Raw genomic sequence first — 18,390 nt, 5'->3', positions numbered from 1 at the left:
TTCAATGAGAAGGGAAGCAAATGCAACAATAAATGAATGGGATCATTCTACAGAGCAAAAATTACAAAAAAATTAAAAAATCCCAACAACAGGCTCTGGCTGATTTGCTCAGTGGAGAGAGTGTTAGCCTCGTGTATGGATTTCCTGGCTTGGATTCTTGGTCAGGGCACAAAAGAATAGTGACCATTTTCTTTTCCTTCTGTCTCTTTTTCTTCCTACAGGCAGTGGCTTGATCAGTTCAAACATTACCCCAAGTGCTGCAGATAACAATGTTGTCTGAGTGTATTATCTTCAGGCACTAAAAATAGCTAAATTGTTTCAAGCATTGGCCCCATACAGGTGTTTCTGGATGGATCCTGGTCAGAGTGCATGTGAGAGTCTGCCTCACTATGTCTCATCCTCTCACTTGAAAAAAAATGAACCAACAACAAAACAAAAATGCAGCCAACCAAATGGGAGATGATATTTGCAAACAACAACTCTGATAAGGGACTACTATCCAAAATATATAAACAACTCACAAAGGTCATCAAAAAACAAGCAATCAATCCAATTAAAAAATGGGGAGAGGACCTGAACAGACTTCTCCCAAGCAGACACACAAGTGGCCAACAAGTACATGAAAAGATGCACATCTTCATTAGCTATTAGAGAAATGCTAATCAAAACTACAATATGATATCACCTCACTCCTGTTAGATTGGCTGTTATCAACATGATAATAAAAAGTGTTGGAAAGGCTGTAGAGAAAAAATATCCCTCATTCACTGCTGGTGGAAATGTAAACTGGTACAGCCATTATGGAAGAGAGTATGGTGGTTCCTAAAAAGTTAATGATAGAACCCCCATATGACAATGCCATTCCTCTATTTGGTATCTACCCAAAAAACTTGAAAACATTGGTATGTAAAGACACATGCACTGCCATGTTTACTGAAGCATTATTCACAATGGCCAAGACAAGTTAAAGGAAATAATGAGTGTCCTTTGATAAAGGATTGGATAAAGAAGATGTGGTACATATATACAATGGAATACTACTCAGCCATAAGAAATGATGACATATTGCTTTTCACAACAACATGGATGGATATTGAGAACATTCTACTGAGTGAAATAAGTAAATCAGAAAAAGATAAGAACTATATGATATCACACATAGGTGGGATATAAAACTGAGACACATGGACAGTGATAAAAGTAAAGTGGTTACCAGGGAGATTGGGGTAGTGGGGAGGGGAGTAAAGAGGGTCAAATATATATCCCACATAGGTGGGATATTAACCTTAAACTCATGGATATAGATAAATGTGAAGTGGCTACCCAATGTAGGGTGAGGTAGCAAGGGAGTAAAGAAGGACAGATATATGGTGACAGAAAATGATTTGACTTTGCGTGATGGTCACACAACACACTCAACAGTTTAAATGCTACAGAGATGGTCACCTGGAACCTAGTAATCTTATTGATCAATGTCACCTCATTAAATTTAATTTTAAAAAAAGAAAAACAATATATGCACCCTCATGGTCATTGCAGCATTATTCACAATAGCCAGCATTCAGAAGCAGCTAAGGGCTCCATCAGTATATGAGTGGATTAAAAATCTGTTGCTTAATTACACAATGGAATACTAGTCAGCCATAAAAAGAAGAAAATCTTATCTTTTGTGACAGCATGAATTGAGCTGGTGAGTATTATACTAAGTGAAACAAGCCAATCAGACAATGACAAATACCACATAATTTTATTTATATGTGCAATCTATTGAACAAGACAAACAAAAAAATAGGAAAAGACTCATAAATGCAGAGAACAGACCAACAGCTGTCAGAGGGGAGGAGTTTTGGGGGCTGGTTGAAAAAGGTAAAGTGATTATGCAAAATTAAAAAAAAGAAAAGTAAAGAAGGAAAACTCAGACACAATATGGTGACACTAGAGGCAAGGGGAGTGTAAGCAGGTCACAAAGGGTAAAGGGAGATACTAAATGGTGACAGGAGGATAGCTGACCTTGATTCGTGAACACATAAAATAATACACAAATGATATAGGATTGTACATTTGAAACATTCATAGTTTTATTATCCACTTTTACCTAACATGTTAAATAATTTTTTCAAAAAACCCCCAGCAAGGGAAATATAGAGAACTTGGTCGAGTAGTACAGTATTCCATTTTATATATGTACCACATTTTATATTAAAAAAAATGAAATACTGTTATTTGTGACAACATGGATATATTTTGAGAATACCTTTGTAAGTACAATATATTAGACAGAAAAAGTCAAGAATCCTGTGGTTTCACTCATATGGGGATATAAAACTGAAATCAACAAATGAATAAACATGAAAAACAAACAAAAACTCATAATTAGAGACAACACTATGGTGTTTATCAGAGGGAGGGGGGGTTGTCAGTTTGTAAAAGGTAAAGGGGATCAATAAATGGTGATGGAAGAAGATTTTACTTTGGAAAGTGTGCATACAATGCAATATAATGATGATGTATCTTAGAATTGTACACTTGAAATTTATGTAATTTTCTTAACCAATATCACCCTGATAAATTTAATTAAAAAGAAAATATAGAGAACTTGGCACTCTTCAATAGGTACTAGTTTCATACCAAATAAGTCCCTGGTCTTACCTTCTCCAACTCTATTAATACCCTATATCTCTCAAGTTTGCTTTTTTTCCAGGTCTTGCAATAAATGTAATACATACACTACTACCTTTTTACCCTCCATATTTGCCTGTTTCTTTCATTCCCCAATACTTTCTATCACACTAAGATTTTATATGATCCAGTCAGAGCTGCATATCAATTGCCAAAGTAGGAACTGGTGAAGCCAACATAGTCATAGCCCGCAGGGTGGCTTCGGCCCCGTGGATCCACGTATTGCTGCATATGTGAGGCACAGAATGATACTTGTTCTGGGGTTAGGGCCTGAAACATAAAAAGAAAAAAGATACAGTAATATAAATTCAAAATAGCTCTTTCCTTGGGGCTTTCAATATTCCTTAAACTCAGGGAGTGGAGAAACTTTAAAGAAAAAGCCAACATTATTCATATCACATAAATTTGTTATTTCTAAAGCATAAGACAAACATCTTCTTCAACTCAGTGATGAGTTTCATATTACTTTGACTATACTATTTATGCTAGTCCCTAAATTTGACTTATTAAATAAATGGGATAGAAAATGTCTTTGACTTTCAGGTTTGGGATTGACCCTGATAGTCATTGGAGATTAACTGTAGGTTTTGGTTACAACATGAAATAGTGATCAAAGCAAATAATATCTAAGTAAAAATGATATATGAAAAAAAAAGGAGAGGTGAAGGACAGAGTATTTGCCTGTAGCAGGCAACTAGGCTTGAGATGAGGAAAATCTAGATTATGCTAAGAACATAATTAGAATAGATGCAATTGGAATCTGACCTGCTTCATGTCCTCCTTGGTAATATAGGCCTTGCCCTCTGCTAATGCTTGGAAGCCATCCTCTATTTCATTGCTGGATTTGATGTTCTCTGATTCTTTGTCAATCAGAAATGAGGTATAGTCCTCCAGTGAGACAAAGCCCTTCCTGTAGGATAAATGAAGAAATGGATCATGATCTGTGTCCTCTCAACACAAGGAATAAAACAGATCCCTGTCTCATTCTACTCAGTATCTCAGAGACAGAGGAAAGCTGGATTTTCCAAGTGCCTTTTCCAATTCAGCTTTCTAAAACTATAGTCTATTTGACCCTTTCTCTCATGCCCTACAGCCAAATAATCAGTTTTGCAAGTTTCAGACTCTGTTTCCTTCTGGGTCTTTTCATCTGACACACTATATAGAATTTGGGAATTTCCCATCAGCACCAGTATCTAAGTACTTAAAGCTCTTCAAGTTGAGTTGAAGACCTCTAATCCTGGTCTTCTTTGGTTTTAGCATTAGACATATTTAGTCCCCCAAATAATGTGACCCCTCTGAGATTCTACTCCACTATCACAAGCATACAACACTCCACTCCAAAAAGTTATTCATCTTCTCCTTAAAACCTTATACACATGAAGAAACTCTTCTCTCAAGTTTCATTTTCAGAACCAACTGAAATGTCTTTTAGGCATAAGTCTGGAAAAAAGCAGCTCAGTTCATCTAGTATAGGATGCATCTTCTTGTTCTCAAGGTGAGTTAATTTCATGTCATATGGATCATTTTACTTTCTATGCTTGTCCCCCAAGTCCCATTCCCTGCTGTGGTATGGCCCTTGGTCTTCTTCCTACCTCCCTGGGTCGACGGCATCCAGGAATTTCTCAAACATGGGTTCAGGTTCACCCTCTTCCACCATGGGCAAATAGTAATTGAGTCCTCTTAAGCAGGACCGGAAATCTTTGTGACTCAAGCGCCCTGTCAAATTCTCATCAAAGTGTCTAAAGAATAAAAACATTTTATCAAGTTCAATACAGAACCAGATTACAACAGGACAGAACATTTTTTGTAGCATCTGCTAGAGCTTTATTAACATGCCATAATCTTATCAGAGAATTGAATGGAGAGATTTCCTGTGTTTTTACATTTAAAAAAAAACAACCAGTGGATGAATGATAAAAGCATAAAATGTTGAATGTATTTTTTAAAGGCCAGAAATTTATGAGTAAATACATTACAAACCAAAACTTGAAGCTAAATTACATATATAAATATTCACATAAAATTCTACCAAGGCACACTGAAGGAAAATAGTCATTTGGAGATTTATTCTGGTTTGAAGAACAAAGCATCAATGAATTATAAAGTAATACTCACTTATAGGTTGTGTTAAACTCTTTCAATGTCTCCTCACTCACACCTATGGTGTCTCTGAAAGGAAAAACATTAACTCATGAAATAAAACAGAAAAGCAGAAACTATGCCACATAAAATAGAAATTTTAGTGAATATTATGCTATTTGGGCTATCTACTTCAAGGGTTGGCAAGCTGTGGTCCATGAGCCAAATACAGTCTGTCATTTGCTTTTGTACCATCAATGAACTAAGAATGAGTGTTATATTTTTAGTTAAATTCATTGGGTTGGCATTGATTAATAAGATTATATCAAATACATTTTATGTATATTACATTGTGTAAAACTGTGTTTATTGCACCATTATTCATGGTTTTTACATTTTTACATGGTTGAAAATAATAAAATGAATACTTCATTAAACATAAAAATTACATAAAATTCAAATTTAAATGTCCATAAATTAAATTTTATTAAAAGAGTCCCACGCTCATTCATTTATGAACTATCAGTAGCTGGTTTCTCTCCATAACAGTAGAATTGAGTAATTACAACAGAAGATAATATGGCTCAAAAAGTTTAAATTGCTTAATATCAAACTCTATAGAAAAAGCTTGCTAATCTCTGATTTAGATAATAACCCTGCTAAAAAGCTATGAAGACCTAAAACTTCTTTCACACTATTAATTTATTTAGAAAAAATAAATTCTGCTCTTCTGTTCTAATCTCGATTATTTCTTTCATTTTAGAGATTTTAGAAGAAATTTTACAAAAGGGAATGTTTTCTGAAGAGATTACATAAGATAGTGAAGGAACTATAAGAACTGGATGAGATTCAGGGCAACGAGAGCAGTGTTTGCTATGGCATAATAGAATAAAAAGAAATAGTCATTGCGTGGGACAGTAAAGAGAGAGAATATTGGTTCTGAATCTGGTGAGTATACTATCTTTAAAACAGTACTTTCAATAATTACCACAAACTTTAGTCCTTAGAGTTAAATTCTTAAAACCTAACACTATCTATACTCTTCCCCAGCCCTGGCCATAGGTTCTCAGTACTTGGCTTGGATCTGTTGCTCCAGGTTGTGTTGCATTCGCATTCCAAGCTGGTAGAGCTGGTCCCACTGTTGTGCCAACCCAATGGTGCTGTATTTGATGTCCAGAACCAGAGCTTCTTCTAGGTTTTCTCCAAGATCCTCAATCTTGGTCAGCTGACGCTTCATCACCTGAATCTCCTTCTGTTTTCTCTGGAAAAAAGAGAAGAGAGACAGTCACCTATGGCATTAACTCCAAACCTAAAGATGGGAGTAGAATTAATAAACAGATAAGTTGGAGTTTCCTTTAATTGCTCCTTTTTAATTATTTTCAGAGACACTTCTGTCCTCCATGAAAAATAAACTACTCAGAAAAACAATTTCACTTCTGTATTCATCACTCATAATATGGTAGAAAGTCTAAGTGATACACCCTCTGTCATTCTGGTATTCTGTAATATGTAAATCAAAGTGTTAGTAGTTATATACTGCAGATAGAAAAGAAATAAATTTCCAAGATACATGCATCATCAGTTTCTAATGATTTGCATCATGAATTATCTGCACTGTTGATGGAGGTTGAACTCTAAGGCCTACTTAAGGTCTGCAATGTGCACTCTTGGACCTCTTTCCTTAGCTTGGGAAGATTTCAAAAAATGTCCCTGTCATTCAGTCACATTATATGCCAACTTTTTGTATCAAGGTCATGCTTTCTCAAAAGGGAAATAATTTCTCCTAAAGAGGGGAGAGTTGATTGGTTGTGATAGTGGAGTTTGATATAAAAACTTTAGATATTACAAAGGCTTGTGGCCCTACAAAGATCAATTCTTTCTGACATCATGTTTTTTTCCATTTTTCTTTATTATTATTTTTTTTAGTTGCAGTTGATATTCAATATTATTTTATATTAGTTTCAGGTATACAACATAGTGGTTAGACATTTATATAATTTAAAAGTTGTGCCTCTTAATAAGTCTAGAATCTACCTAGCATCATATATATTGATTATAATATTATTGACTATATTCCCTATGCTGTATTTTATATTCCCATGGCTACTGTGTAACTACCAATTTATACTTCTTAATCCCTTAACCTTTTCATCCAGGGTTTCAACAACCCTACCACCACCACCACCATCTTGCAACCATCACTTTGTTCTCTGTATCTATGAGTCTGTTTCTGTCTTGCTTGTTTAGTTTGTCCTTTAGATTTCACATATAAATAAAATCATAAGGTGTTGGTTTTTCTGTGTCTTGTCCAACCATGTTTCCACAAATGGTAAGAGTTCATTGTTTAATATGTTCAAGTAATACACCATGATACATACATGCTACTTCTTCTCTATTCAGTCATCTATTGATGGGCACTTGGGATGCTTCCATAGTTTCGCTATGAACACAGGGGTGCATATATTCTTTCTAATTAGTATTTTGGATTTCTTCAGATAAATACACAGAATGGAATTGCTTGGTCATATAATAGCTTAGAGAAACCTTCATTCTGTTTTCCATATGGATGCACCAATTTGAAGTTTCACCAACAATGTATGAGGGTTCCCTTCTCCACATCCTCACTAACACTTGTTTGTTGATTTAATGATGATAGTCATTCTGAAAGGTGTGGGGCAAAATCTCATTGTGATTTCAATTTGAATTTCTCTGATGATTAGTAACATTGAACATCTTTTCTTAATAGGTCTATTAAGCATCTGTAGATCTTCTTTGGAGACGTATCAATTCATGTCCTCTGTTCATTTAAAAAAATTTTATTTAGAAAATTAAATTTAACAGGGTGACATTGATCAGTTAAGAGTACATAGGTTTCAGGTGAACATTTCTATAGCATTTGAACAGTTGATTATGTCATATACCCATCACCCAAAGTCAAATCATTTTCTGTCACTGTATATTTGTTTCTCTTTATTTCCTTGCCCCTATCCCCCTCCCCCTGGTAGCCATCTCACTTTTATCTATATCCATGAGTCTCAGTTTTATGTCCCATGTATGTGTGAAACCATATGGTTCTTAGCTTTTTCTGATTTACTTATTTCACTCAGTATAATGTTCTCAAGGTCCATCCATGTTGTCATCAATGACAATATATCATTTCTTATGAGTGAGTAGTATTCCACTGTATATATGTACCACACCTTTATTATCTAATCCTCTAGTGAGGGACACGTTGGTTGTTTATATGTTCTGGCCACCGTCAATAATGCTGCAATAAGCATGGGAGTGCATGTGACTTTGCAAACCAATATTTTTGAGTTTTTTTTTTTTTTGGTAGATACCCATTAAAGGCATTGCTGAGTTATATAGTAGTTCTAGTCTTAATTTTTTGAGGAATCACCATACTCTCTTTCATATGGCTGTACCAATTCACATTCCCACCAGCAGTGAATGAGAGTTTCTTTTACTCCACAACCTCTTCAGTACTTATTATGACCTGTCTTGTTATCAGCCAATGTAACAGGTATAAAGTGGTATCTCATTGTAGTTTTAATTTGCATTTCTCTAATAGCTGGTGAAGATGAGCATCTTTTCATGTATATATTGTCTATTCGTATGTCTTCTTGGGAGAAGTGTCTGTTTAGGTCTTTTCTCCATTTTTAAATTGGATTGTTTGCTTGTTTATTGCTGAGTTTTGTGAGTCCTTTATATATTTTGGATATTAACCCCTTACCAGAGCTGTTGTTCATGAATTTCAACTCCCATTTGATTGGCTGCCTGTTTGTTTGGTTGTCAGTTGCTTTTGCTGTGCAGAAGCTTTTTAGTTTAATATAGTCCCATTCATTTATTTTTGCCTTTACTTCCCTTGCCTTTGGGATCAACTAAAATGTTCTCTATGGCCAAGGTCTATAAGTTTAGTACCTATGTTTTATTCTATGTGGTATATTGTTTTAGATTTTATATTTAGGTCTTTGATTCATTTTGCTTTAATTTTTGTGTGTGGAGACAAGGTGTAATTAAATTTCATTATTTTGCATGTGGCTTTCTAATTTTTCCAGCACCATTTATTGAAGAGGCTTTCTTCTTTCCATTGTGGGTTTTTTGAATTTAATCTTAAATTTATTCAGACTTGTTTTGTGCCTTTACTTGTGTGCCATCCTGGGAATTGTTTCATGTGCACTTGAAAAAGTGTATAGTATGTTGTTTTAGGGTAAACACTCTAAAAATATAAATTAAATCCATTTGGTCCACTGTGTCAGTTTAGATCATTCTTTCTTTGTTGAATTCTGTGTGAAAGATCTATTGTTACAATAGGGTGTTACAGTACCCTACTATGGCTTTGTAACTGCCAATTTCTCCTTTCTTTCCATCATTATTTGCTGTATATATAATATTTAGATATTCCTTTGCTCAGTGCATAAATGTTTACAAGTTAAACACTGGATTGATCTCTTACCATTATGAAATGTCCTTCTTTGTCTCAGTATAGCCTTTGTTTTAAAGACTATTTTGTCTCATAAATATTGCTGTTACCTCATTTTTTTTCTTTTTCCACTTATGTATCTTTTTTTTCACCTCATTACTTTTAGTCTGATTGTGGCTTTTGATCAGAGTGGGTCTCTTTCAGACACTGTATGTATGGTATTGATTTCTTTTTTTTTTTTTTTTTTTTATTTTTTCTGAAGCTGAAAATGGGGAGAGACAGTCAGACAGACTCCCGCATGCGCCCGGCCGGGATCCACCCGGCACGCCCACCAGGGGCGACGCTCTGTCCACCAGGGGGTGATGCTCTGCCCCTCCCGGGCGTCGCTCTGTTGCGACCAGAGCCACTCTAGCGCCTGGGGCAGAGGCCAAGGAGCCATCCCCAGTGCCCGGGCCATCTCTGCTCCAATGGAGCTTTGGCTGCAGGAGGGGAAGAGAGAGACAGAGAGGAAGGAGGGGGGTGGGGGTGGAGAAGCAAATGGGCGCTTCTCCTATGTGCCCTGGCCGGTAATCAACCCGGGTCCCCCGCACGCCAGGCCGAGGCTCTACCGCTGAGCCAACCGGCCAGGGCCTGGTATTGATTTCTTATCCATTCAGATACCCTATGTCTTTTGATTAGAGCATTTAATCCATTTACATTTAAAATTATTATTGATGGGTATGTAGTTATTGCTATTTTATTATACTTCTTATTTTTTCCTTTTTAAAGAAGTCCTTTTAAAATTTCTTGTAATACTAGTTTGGTGGTAATTAACCCCTTTAGCTTTTTTTTTTACTTTGATGTTCTTTATCTTTCTTTTGATTTTAAATGGTAGTTTTGCTGTATAGAGTGGTCTTGGCTATAGGTTCTTGCTTTTCATCACTTTAAATATTAGGTGTTAATTCCCCCTGACCTGAAATTTTTTTGGTGAGAAACAAGTGATAGTCTTATGGGAACTTTCTTGTAGGTAACAAACTCTTTTTATTGCTGCTTTTTAAAAATTCTTTCTTTGTCTTTAACTTTTGCCATTTTACTTATGCTGTGTCTTGCTGTGGATCTCTTTGGGTGTCTAATTTGGGAATCTGCACTTCCTTGACTTATAGGTGTATTTTCTTTGCCATATTATGAAAGTTTTCAGTCATTATTTATTCAAAAAGTTTCCCAATCTCTTGCTTTCTCTCTTTTTTTCATTACATCTATGATGTGAATTTTGTTATGCTTAATATTATCCCTTAAATATTCCTTATTTTTAAAATTTTTTCTTTCTTTTTGATGTTTCAATTGGGCATTTTTCATGACCTTGACTCCAATCACTGATTCATTCCCGTTTCATCTAATCTGCTGTATTCTTGATGAAAAGTGATTTGACTTTTGGTGATGGGTACACAACATAATCAATATTCAAATGTTATAGAAATGTTTAACTAAAACTTATGTACTCTGATTGATGTCACCCCTTTAAATGTAATTTTCTAAATAAAATACAAAAATAATCTTCTGTATTCTTTATTTCAGTTATTGTAATCTTCATTTCTGACCTGTTGTTTTTTCTTTAAATTATTTTAATGTTCCATTATTTTTTAATGTTTACTGGCTCTTTTTTTAAATTCCTCACTAAGTTTCGCAACCATCTTTATAAGTAGTGTTTTGAACTCTGCACCAGGCAGATTGCTTGCCTCCATTTTGTTTATTTCTTTTTCTGGAGATATCACTGTTCTTTCTTTTGTGAGATGTTCCTTTGTCTCATTTTTGATGACTCTCTGGGTTTGTTTCTATTTATTAGGTAAATCTGCTATATATTCTAGTCTTGGCAGGGTGGCCTTATATAGGAAGTGTCCTGTATGGTCCACTGGTGGATTCTGCTGGATCACCTGAGCAAGGTGCTCCAGGAGTGTCTCTTGTTTGTGATGTGTGTGCCTGCTTGTTATATTTGAGCCTTGATAGTTATTGGTATTTCAGTAGGTAGCATTAACACTCAGGATGACAGTATGTGAGAATTGGCAACAATCATTATGTATAGCCTGCTGTAAAAGTGCTGACCTTATGAAATGGGATTTGCCCTGTTGAGATCATCCCCTTTGGGTGTGCGACTTGTTTGGCTAATACTGGGGTGTTCTGCTGGGCTCTGAATCCAGCCACCAGATTTGTTGGTTTAGGAGCCACTGCAGAAATGTTTGGTGCAGCCCCAGGTCAGCTACTGTCTGTGATTGTCCAGTGTTACCTGGTAAGAGATACAGTGTAATCCACATTTGGTAGCTGCCTGTGGAAGTAGCCTGGAGGTGTGTGAAAGAGATTATGCTGTAAACCAAGGTGGTTGCCACCAGGGCCAGGCTTGGGGTCACTTAAAAAATGGCACAAGGCACCCTGAGATCTATTGCTGCCTGTGGGAAACAATACTCAGATATTTAAAAAGCCCAGGAAGTATGTGAATTGGTGAGTCAGGTTCTCAAGGAGTCACCATGGTGGAGTGAATGTTTTCACCAGGTTAATGCAGATTCAGATTTGGCCATGTGGTAGGAGGATTCAACAAATAAAAGATGGCAACCACCCACTGGCTTTGTCAGAGAATGAATCAACTCAGGGAGAGTGGTGACTGTTCTTCCAACTCCCATTCTAAAGCCACATAACTCAATTCCTCCCTAAATGTTTCCAGCTGTCCCCAAGCCACCGTCCCTCTCTTTCTCTTTCAGAGCTTTGGGAGAGTTCCAGTGAGTAAATGAATCTGGGTATGAGACCTTTAAGGGAACCCTTGGGTTTCTAGCAGTCTTCTATTTCACACAGATGGAAAATCCCCAAATGAATTTTACAATAAGATGTTGTGGGGGCTCCTCTTTCTGGCATTGGTGATATGGGCTGATGAGTCCAGTATGGGGGCTAGGGCCTCCTTTGCTCCTCAGGGGTGACTTTTGCAGCTGAGATATCTCTTCGAATTCCCAACCACAACACACAGGTGTGGGTCCAGGCTGCTTTGAGTCTCCTGCCTTCCTACCAGTGTCTATGTAGCTTCTTTTTTGTATTCTTGGTTATAGAACTTCTGTTCAGCAGGTATTCAGATAATGTTTCAGGTTTATTATTTTATAATTTAGTTGTAATTTTGATGTGGTCATGGGAAGAGGCCAACACAGCACTTACCTACTTTCTCTCTTGATTTAAACTCCCTACCTGACAGTGTCTTATTCTTTAGTATGTAAATTCTCTCATTAGGAAGAAATAAAATTTAATTAGTTAAAATTTTTTTCTGGAGGGGTCAGTAATGAAAATAAGGTTAAGAACTACTGCTGTATATCATTGCTTTACTCAGTGTTAAGGGATCATCTCAATGTGATTGTATTATCAAATAATTGTCATCAAATAATAAATTTGTCAATGTTTAAGATTGTAGGCTTTGCACTGTTCCTATAATTGATCAATAACAATAACTCTATACGTATTATAAGTATTATAAACTTTATTGTATAGATACTGAAATTGCAATATAAAGATTTAAGCAAACTGATGTACATAAAAGTGGTGGCCAATGACTAGAATGAAATTTTGGCAGAGTTGGCACCAGAACTTAGGATCTTAACTTTTAAGCTGTGGAATTTGTGTAAAAGTCTTTATTTAAGAGTTTTGTTTAAGTAGTTTTTCTTATACTTTTTGTAATTCTGGCTATGTTCTGAGCTAATGAATAAACATTACTTACTTTATTTGCTTCCAACTGGGATTCCAGAGTTCCTGTTTCAGTGAACAAAGATCTAATTAAGAACCAGAGGAAAAAAATTAATTATAGTATCAGAAGTCAGTATTTCACATAGACAAACTCAATGTTCCTACATTTCCCACTGTCATTAGGCCTCACTGAAATAAATTTATACAATGCTAAATTTTTTTTGAAATCAATGGTCTATTGGCAACCTTGTCATACATATGAGAAGTTAAGCTTGTTCTAGTTCAAAGGTCAGGAATCTTTTTGGCTGAGAGAGCCATGAATGCCACATATTTTAAAATGTAATTATGTGAGAGCATACAACAACCCGTGTATGTTACACATTATCCAATAAAAATTTGGTGTTGTCCCAGAGGACAACTGTGATTGGCTCCAGCCACCTGCAACCATGAACATGAGCGGTAGGAAATGAATGGATTGTAATACATGAGAATTTTTTATATTTTTAATGTTATTAATTTTTTTTATTAAAGATTTGTCTGTGAGCCAGATGCAGCCATCAAAAGAACCATGTCTGGCTTGTGAGCCATAGGTTCCCAACCCCTGTTCTAGTTCTTCTCTATGAGAAGGCTTCCAGACTTCTCTCCTAGTTCTTATTCTCAAATATACCCTTAATTTAATATAAGCAAGACTCCATTTAATAGGGCCTGAAACCAGAATGATGTATGCTATACTTCTTTTTTTCATTTTACATTTTTCTTTAGGCATCATTAGATTTTGATGAGCTAAAGATACACCATACTAAGGCCTCCCTAGTTAATTATTCCAGAATGTTATAACAAAACAACATGATAATATAAAATACTGACCCATCCAGAAAATAAGCCCTGGACATGGAGGTCCGAAACAGGAATCAGAGGAGAGAAAGGGAAATCATATGTTAATAAGGATTACTTTTATGATCCTTTTCATTCAGGTTTATAAAACATTCTAAATACTTCATAGCCAAGAATATATGAACATGTTCCACCTTCTGTTACTGAAGTCTTTTTCACACTGAATAACTAAAACCTTCCATGCAGCTACTTGCTGTAGTGTAAAGAGCACAAGTGATATAATTAGTATTGGGCACATGATGCCAGAAAATGAGAGACCAAAACCAAAAGAAGAGAAGGATGAGGTATATTTCCTCTGCTTTCTTTCAGATGTTATTTTTATCCATGATAAAGATTTTCTTTTGGTTAATTGTATGATTTATCCTTGTCAGTTGTATGTAGAAACAGTATATATCATGGGTTGTATAAACCATTCTGACTCACCTATTGGATACAGGTTACCAACTTAGACCATTTATTCTAATGTATTACACCTTCTAAATATTCTATTTTGCAGATTACTTGTCCCAGAAGATGTGGCAAATATTATTTTCACACATAGAACATTTTTCATTCATTAAGAACAGTTGGCATATATTATTTCACTTAATTCTCATCACAGCTTTGGTAATCAGGCAACATAAGTGCTTCATATTGGGTATTCACAATATGCTCTCCTTCTAAATGTGTCAATAAATATATATGTGTCATTGAGCAAGTCCATTTATCTACTAGAGTTCTTTCCACAATTGGACACAGAGGTAATATCTTCTCTGTATAAGTTTCAAGGGTGATCTAAAAATTAAGTGAGGTAATGGACATAGAAATACTTTGTTGAAATTCTCATTTCTTGATTTTACAAAGATTGATTCAAAAGGTATCAATTACAGATATAAAGCATAAGTAGGATATAATAAATTTAGGATAGATAAATGCTGTAAGATTCTCCTATTCTCCCTTGTTTTATGTACTTCATCCTTATAAGAAATAGAGTATTTGGCATAAGATTCATAAGTTTTTAGGTAGCACAGCACACCTGGTCTCCAAGATCCACTGAAGAAAGGCACTGGCATTCTGTTCAAACTCCTGGCACATCTCAAAGTTCTTGACCTGCCTTAACTCTTCCTTTTGCAGCTCCTTCTCCCGTTCCTAGAAACCCAAATTACAAATAGTAGATTGCACATTGAAAACCTTTCTTTGCAGTAAAATAACTGGTTCCTAGGCTCAGCTGTACATTTAAACTCTCCCAAATCTAATCTATATTCCAGAAGCATATGTCTATGTGCTTATATTTCTTCTAGCCCACCTCTTCTCACATCCAAAATGTGAGAAAAGCTTATAAAATTTCTTATAAGTACTTAAAGATGTTTCAAAGATCAAGACCAGTTTTAAAAAATTGGATAATAAAGGCAAATCTTAATTCTCATTTTTATTCCAAGTAAAATTTCATTTAAATGAACATAAAATGGTTTTAAAGGAAAGGTAGATATTGATACATAAAATTGGTAATTATATGGTAAAATTCTCCTTTGTTAAACTTTTAAATATTTTTCATAGCTTTTATAATGAACATCAGTGTAGACAAACAGAAATAAATACAGATACATTTAAAAAACACTTTTGTAGGTGTGTGTAAAATAGAGAATGCTTGAATAAAAGAATATATAGACTGCAAATATGGATACAAGATTCAAGAAATTTTTATAACCATTCTTTAGAGTTACCTCCAGGAACTTGTGTTTATTTCCCTAAGTCACTGCTCAACACCTAGAAGCTTAAAACTTTCCAAACTATACTTATTGTGAGTATATTTCCAAGTTATTCTTAGACTGTCCAGTATTTTACTGCTTTCCCAATTAATTATGTTCTTTTATTTTTTAAAAGTCTCCCAACTTGGATAATATACTAAATGGTCATAATCACTACAGCAAAAGGAAGTCTTTGCTGTGCCTCAAATTACCTTGATGATGTCAGGTAGGTTCTTCCACATCCTTTGTAGTACCTCTATTGTTAACCAGGTATAAGGGCTGGAAGGCACATTTAAGGTCTTAATCTCATTGTCTAGCTCTAGCAAATAGTTGAAGTCTTCTTGAACCCTGGCCAAAGAGGCCAAGAAGGTTTCATGGTCCTTCTGCAGCTGGCGAATCTCATTTAGGGAGACACAGTGCACAGGTTCTGACAAGTCCTCTTCAGCATTTTCACACCAGTGGTTGAAAGCTGAAGCCTTCTGTGCAAATTCCATAAATAGCTCCTCAGCCTACAGATTTAAAAAAAGGACACCTTCATCTTTCCCAATAGAAAGAGAATAAAAAAGAGAAGTCTGGAGAGAAAAGAAGAGAAGGGATGGGAAGGGAAATGAGAGAAGAGAAAAAAAGACTAAGGATAAAAGGATAAAAATAAATCTCTCTCTTCAAATATTTTCAGGGGCACTACTCTAAATAGGTAGAACTAAAACCAATGAGAACCATACAATCTGATGGAAGGACATGTGAGTAAGAGGTATAAGCCCTGATGTTGGCCTCTCATTGTGTGAAGCTGGTCAAGTTTTCCATCATCTACAAATGAGAAGGTTGAAAGGTTTTTAGTCATTTTAAGATGCCAAAACTGGCAAAGGTCATTTTCAATGATAAGATTTCATCATTTCTTATTTGAAGTCTGTGTTTGAATTCTACTTGGCATACAATAAGCATGCAAAATAGATGTAAATTAATGATTAAATGAACAATCATTCATGAGATAGACAAATCTATTCTATTATTTACTTTCTATTTTTCTCCTCTGATCTTCTGGAGACTAAATCTCTCCAAATGTCTCTGTCCATACTGAGTTATTTTCTTACTTTCTTCTAAAACTTGTTCTGGGTTCTTATCATGCCTGAAAGTCATTTTAAAACCCATTTTCTACCCTATAACTTGTATCTTTATTTCTGCAATACTATCTGGGGTTATCTGTATGTTCTGAATGACAAAAATTACTGATTGTTCTAAACAATATATAATAAAAATGTTTTAAATTTAAAACAGATAATAGATTTGGGTTCAGCAGACTGTATTTTCAAGGAGATGTATGTTAAGCAAATTAGTTTCATCCCCAAACATAGGTATTAAAGAGAATAGATTAGCTCAAGTAAAAGAGAGATTACAAAGTTGTGCATTATTATATCTTCCCTGTACTCATTTCCACAATCTCTATGCTAAAATAGACCAACAAAGAGAAAACTAATGTAATAATATAAAAACCTATGAAATACTTCATATTATTTTTATAATACAGAATCAACTGAATATTTTACAAATATTTTATAATCAGAGAAAATAGTAGAATCAGATTGTGATACTCTCTCCATATATATATGTCTATCAATTGATTAATTTTTTTTTCACCCAAAATTAGATCTCATGTCCTTCAACAGAGTAAAATATAACTAATGGTCCAGACTGACTGGTTTTTATTTGTGTGTTTGCTTTCTAATTCCACTAACTCCCTACCTTAGTTTATTATGGTATAATACTTGTTATGGTCTAGAAGTGTTCAGCAATTTCACTAACCATCCAATTACCTTTTATAGATCTTTTTATTATCAGCAATTAATATTTAATTGGCCACTGTTAGAACATTTTAATTACTTATATCCATATAGAAATTAGTGGTTTATACTGGTTTTCAGATCTATTATCCCTTTTAATAGTAATAACAGAGTGAAGTCAGAGAAATGGCAGCTTTAGTGATACTCCTGATCTCTGCTCTTTACATTTCAACAAATTGAACAACTATAATGCAGAGAAGTAACCCAGCTGAGTTTGCACCCATACCTGAACGATCCATGCACTGAAGGGACTGAAGGTGGGGCAGAAAAATAAAAGATTTTTTCAGTGCAGTCTGGAAAGGAGAGAGGCCAGAGGATTAAATTTTTCTCTTTCCTTGCTGATCTGAAAAAGGGAGGCATGTTTAACTTGGGTTTTGTTTTAGAGCTGGGAGAAGTGGAGAGACTGAGAGGCAGAGGGAAAGTAGCTGAACTAAGATGGGTAAAACCAAGAGCAGAGACATGGCCTAGGTTCCTATGGTTTGGCCACATTGCTGGGCTCCACTTGTGATTGCTGGTGCTGGGCACCTGAACAGCCCATAGTATTCCCTTGATCTGTGTGCACTTAGCCTATGGAGTTTGACATGCATAGCGCTCAAGCACCATTGGTTCACAGCCCACAGTTTCTGCTCTACTCATGCTCTGCACTTTGTGCAGTATCAGAGAGGATTAAAGTGCAGCCTCCCAGATCCTGCCTCCTTCCACTGGCGTTATAAAGAATGGCCATGGCTGATCCTCCACAGCTGACTTTCTGGAGCCACTCTCTCCCTTGAGAGGCAGAAGTGTTCTGCATTAGATAACCTGTGTCTTTTGGGATGTAGGAAGGAGAACCTGGAGGCCTGAGACTGCCATTTCTAGAGCCATAATACTTCAAAGCCATAAAGCCACAAAGTCATAAAGCTGAAACTGTGAAGCCCTAAAAACAAGTCCCACCAACCAATGTGACTGCAGCCCTGCCTACAACATTACAACAGCAATACCTCAGTGGAGCTTCACCCAAGAATCTCACAGAGTCAAAATCTGTAGTATAGTTAAACCTACTGGAAAAATAAAAAAAGAAGAA

At 35.5% G+C, this 18,390-nt stretch overlaps 1 protein-coding gene across 1 annotated transcript in view; it reads right to left on the bottom strand.

Annotated features, from left to right (window-relative positions):
• Positions 1–2,421: 2,421 nt before the first annotated feature.
• The window catches only part of SPTA1 (spectrin alpha, erythrocytic 1), a 161,685-nt gene continuing 145,716 nt past the window's right edge, over positions 2,422–18,390 (bottom strand). Inside the window, exons 45-53 of the mRNA XM_066255179.1 lie at positions 15,705–16,001; positions 14,781–14,893; positions 13,739–13,756; positions 12,906–12,957; positions 5,832–6,019; positions 4,795–4,848; positions 4,272–4,418; positions 3,445–3,589; positions 2,422–2,949 (exon numbers count right to left, since the gene is read on the bottom strand). Of these exons, the coding sequence (XP_066111276.1) occupies positions 2,824–2,949; positions 3,445–3,589; positions 4,272–4,418; positions 4,795–4,848; positions 5,832–6,019; positions 12,906–12,957; positions 13,739–13,756; positions 14,781–14,893; positions 15,705–16,001 (1,140 nt within the window). The 3' untranslated portion in view covers positions 2,422–2,823. The remainder of the gene's footprint in view (positions 2,950–3,444; positions 3,590–4,271; positions 4,419–4,794; positions 4,849–5,831; positions 6,020–12,905; positions 12,958–13,738; positions 13,757–14,780; positions 14,894–15,704; positions 16,002–18,390) is intronic.

This window comes from Saccopteryx bilineata, chromosome 2 (assembly GCF_036850765.1).
Source record: "Saccopteryx bilineata isolate mSacBil1 chromosome 2, mSacBil1_pri_phased_curated, whole genome shotgun sequence".
Classification (NCBI taxonomy): domain Eukaryota; kingdom Metazoa; phylum Chordata; class Mammalia; order Chiroptera; family Emballonuridae; genus Saccopteryx; species Saccopteryx bilineata.
This window is presented reverse-complemented; position numbering and strand designations above follow the sequence as displayed.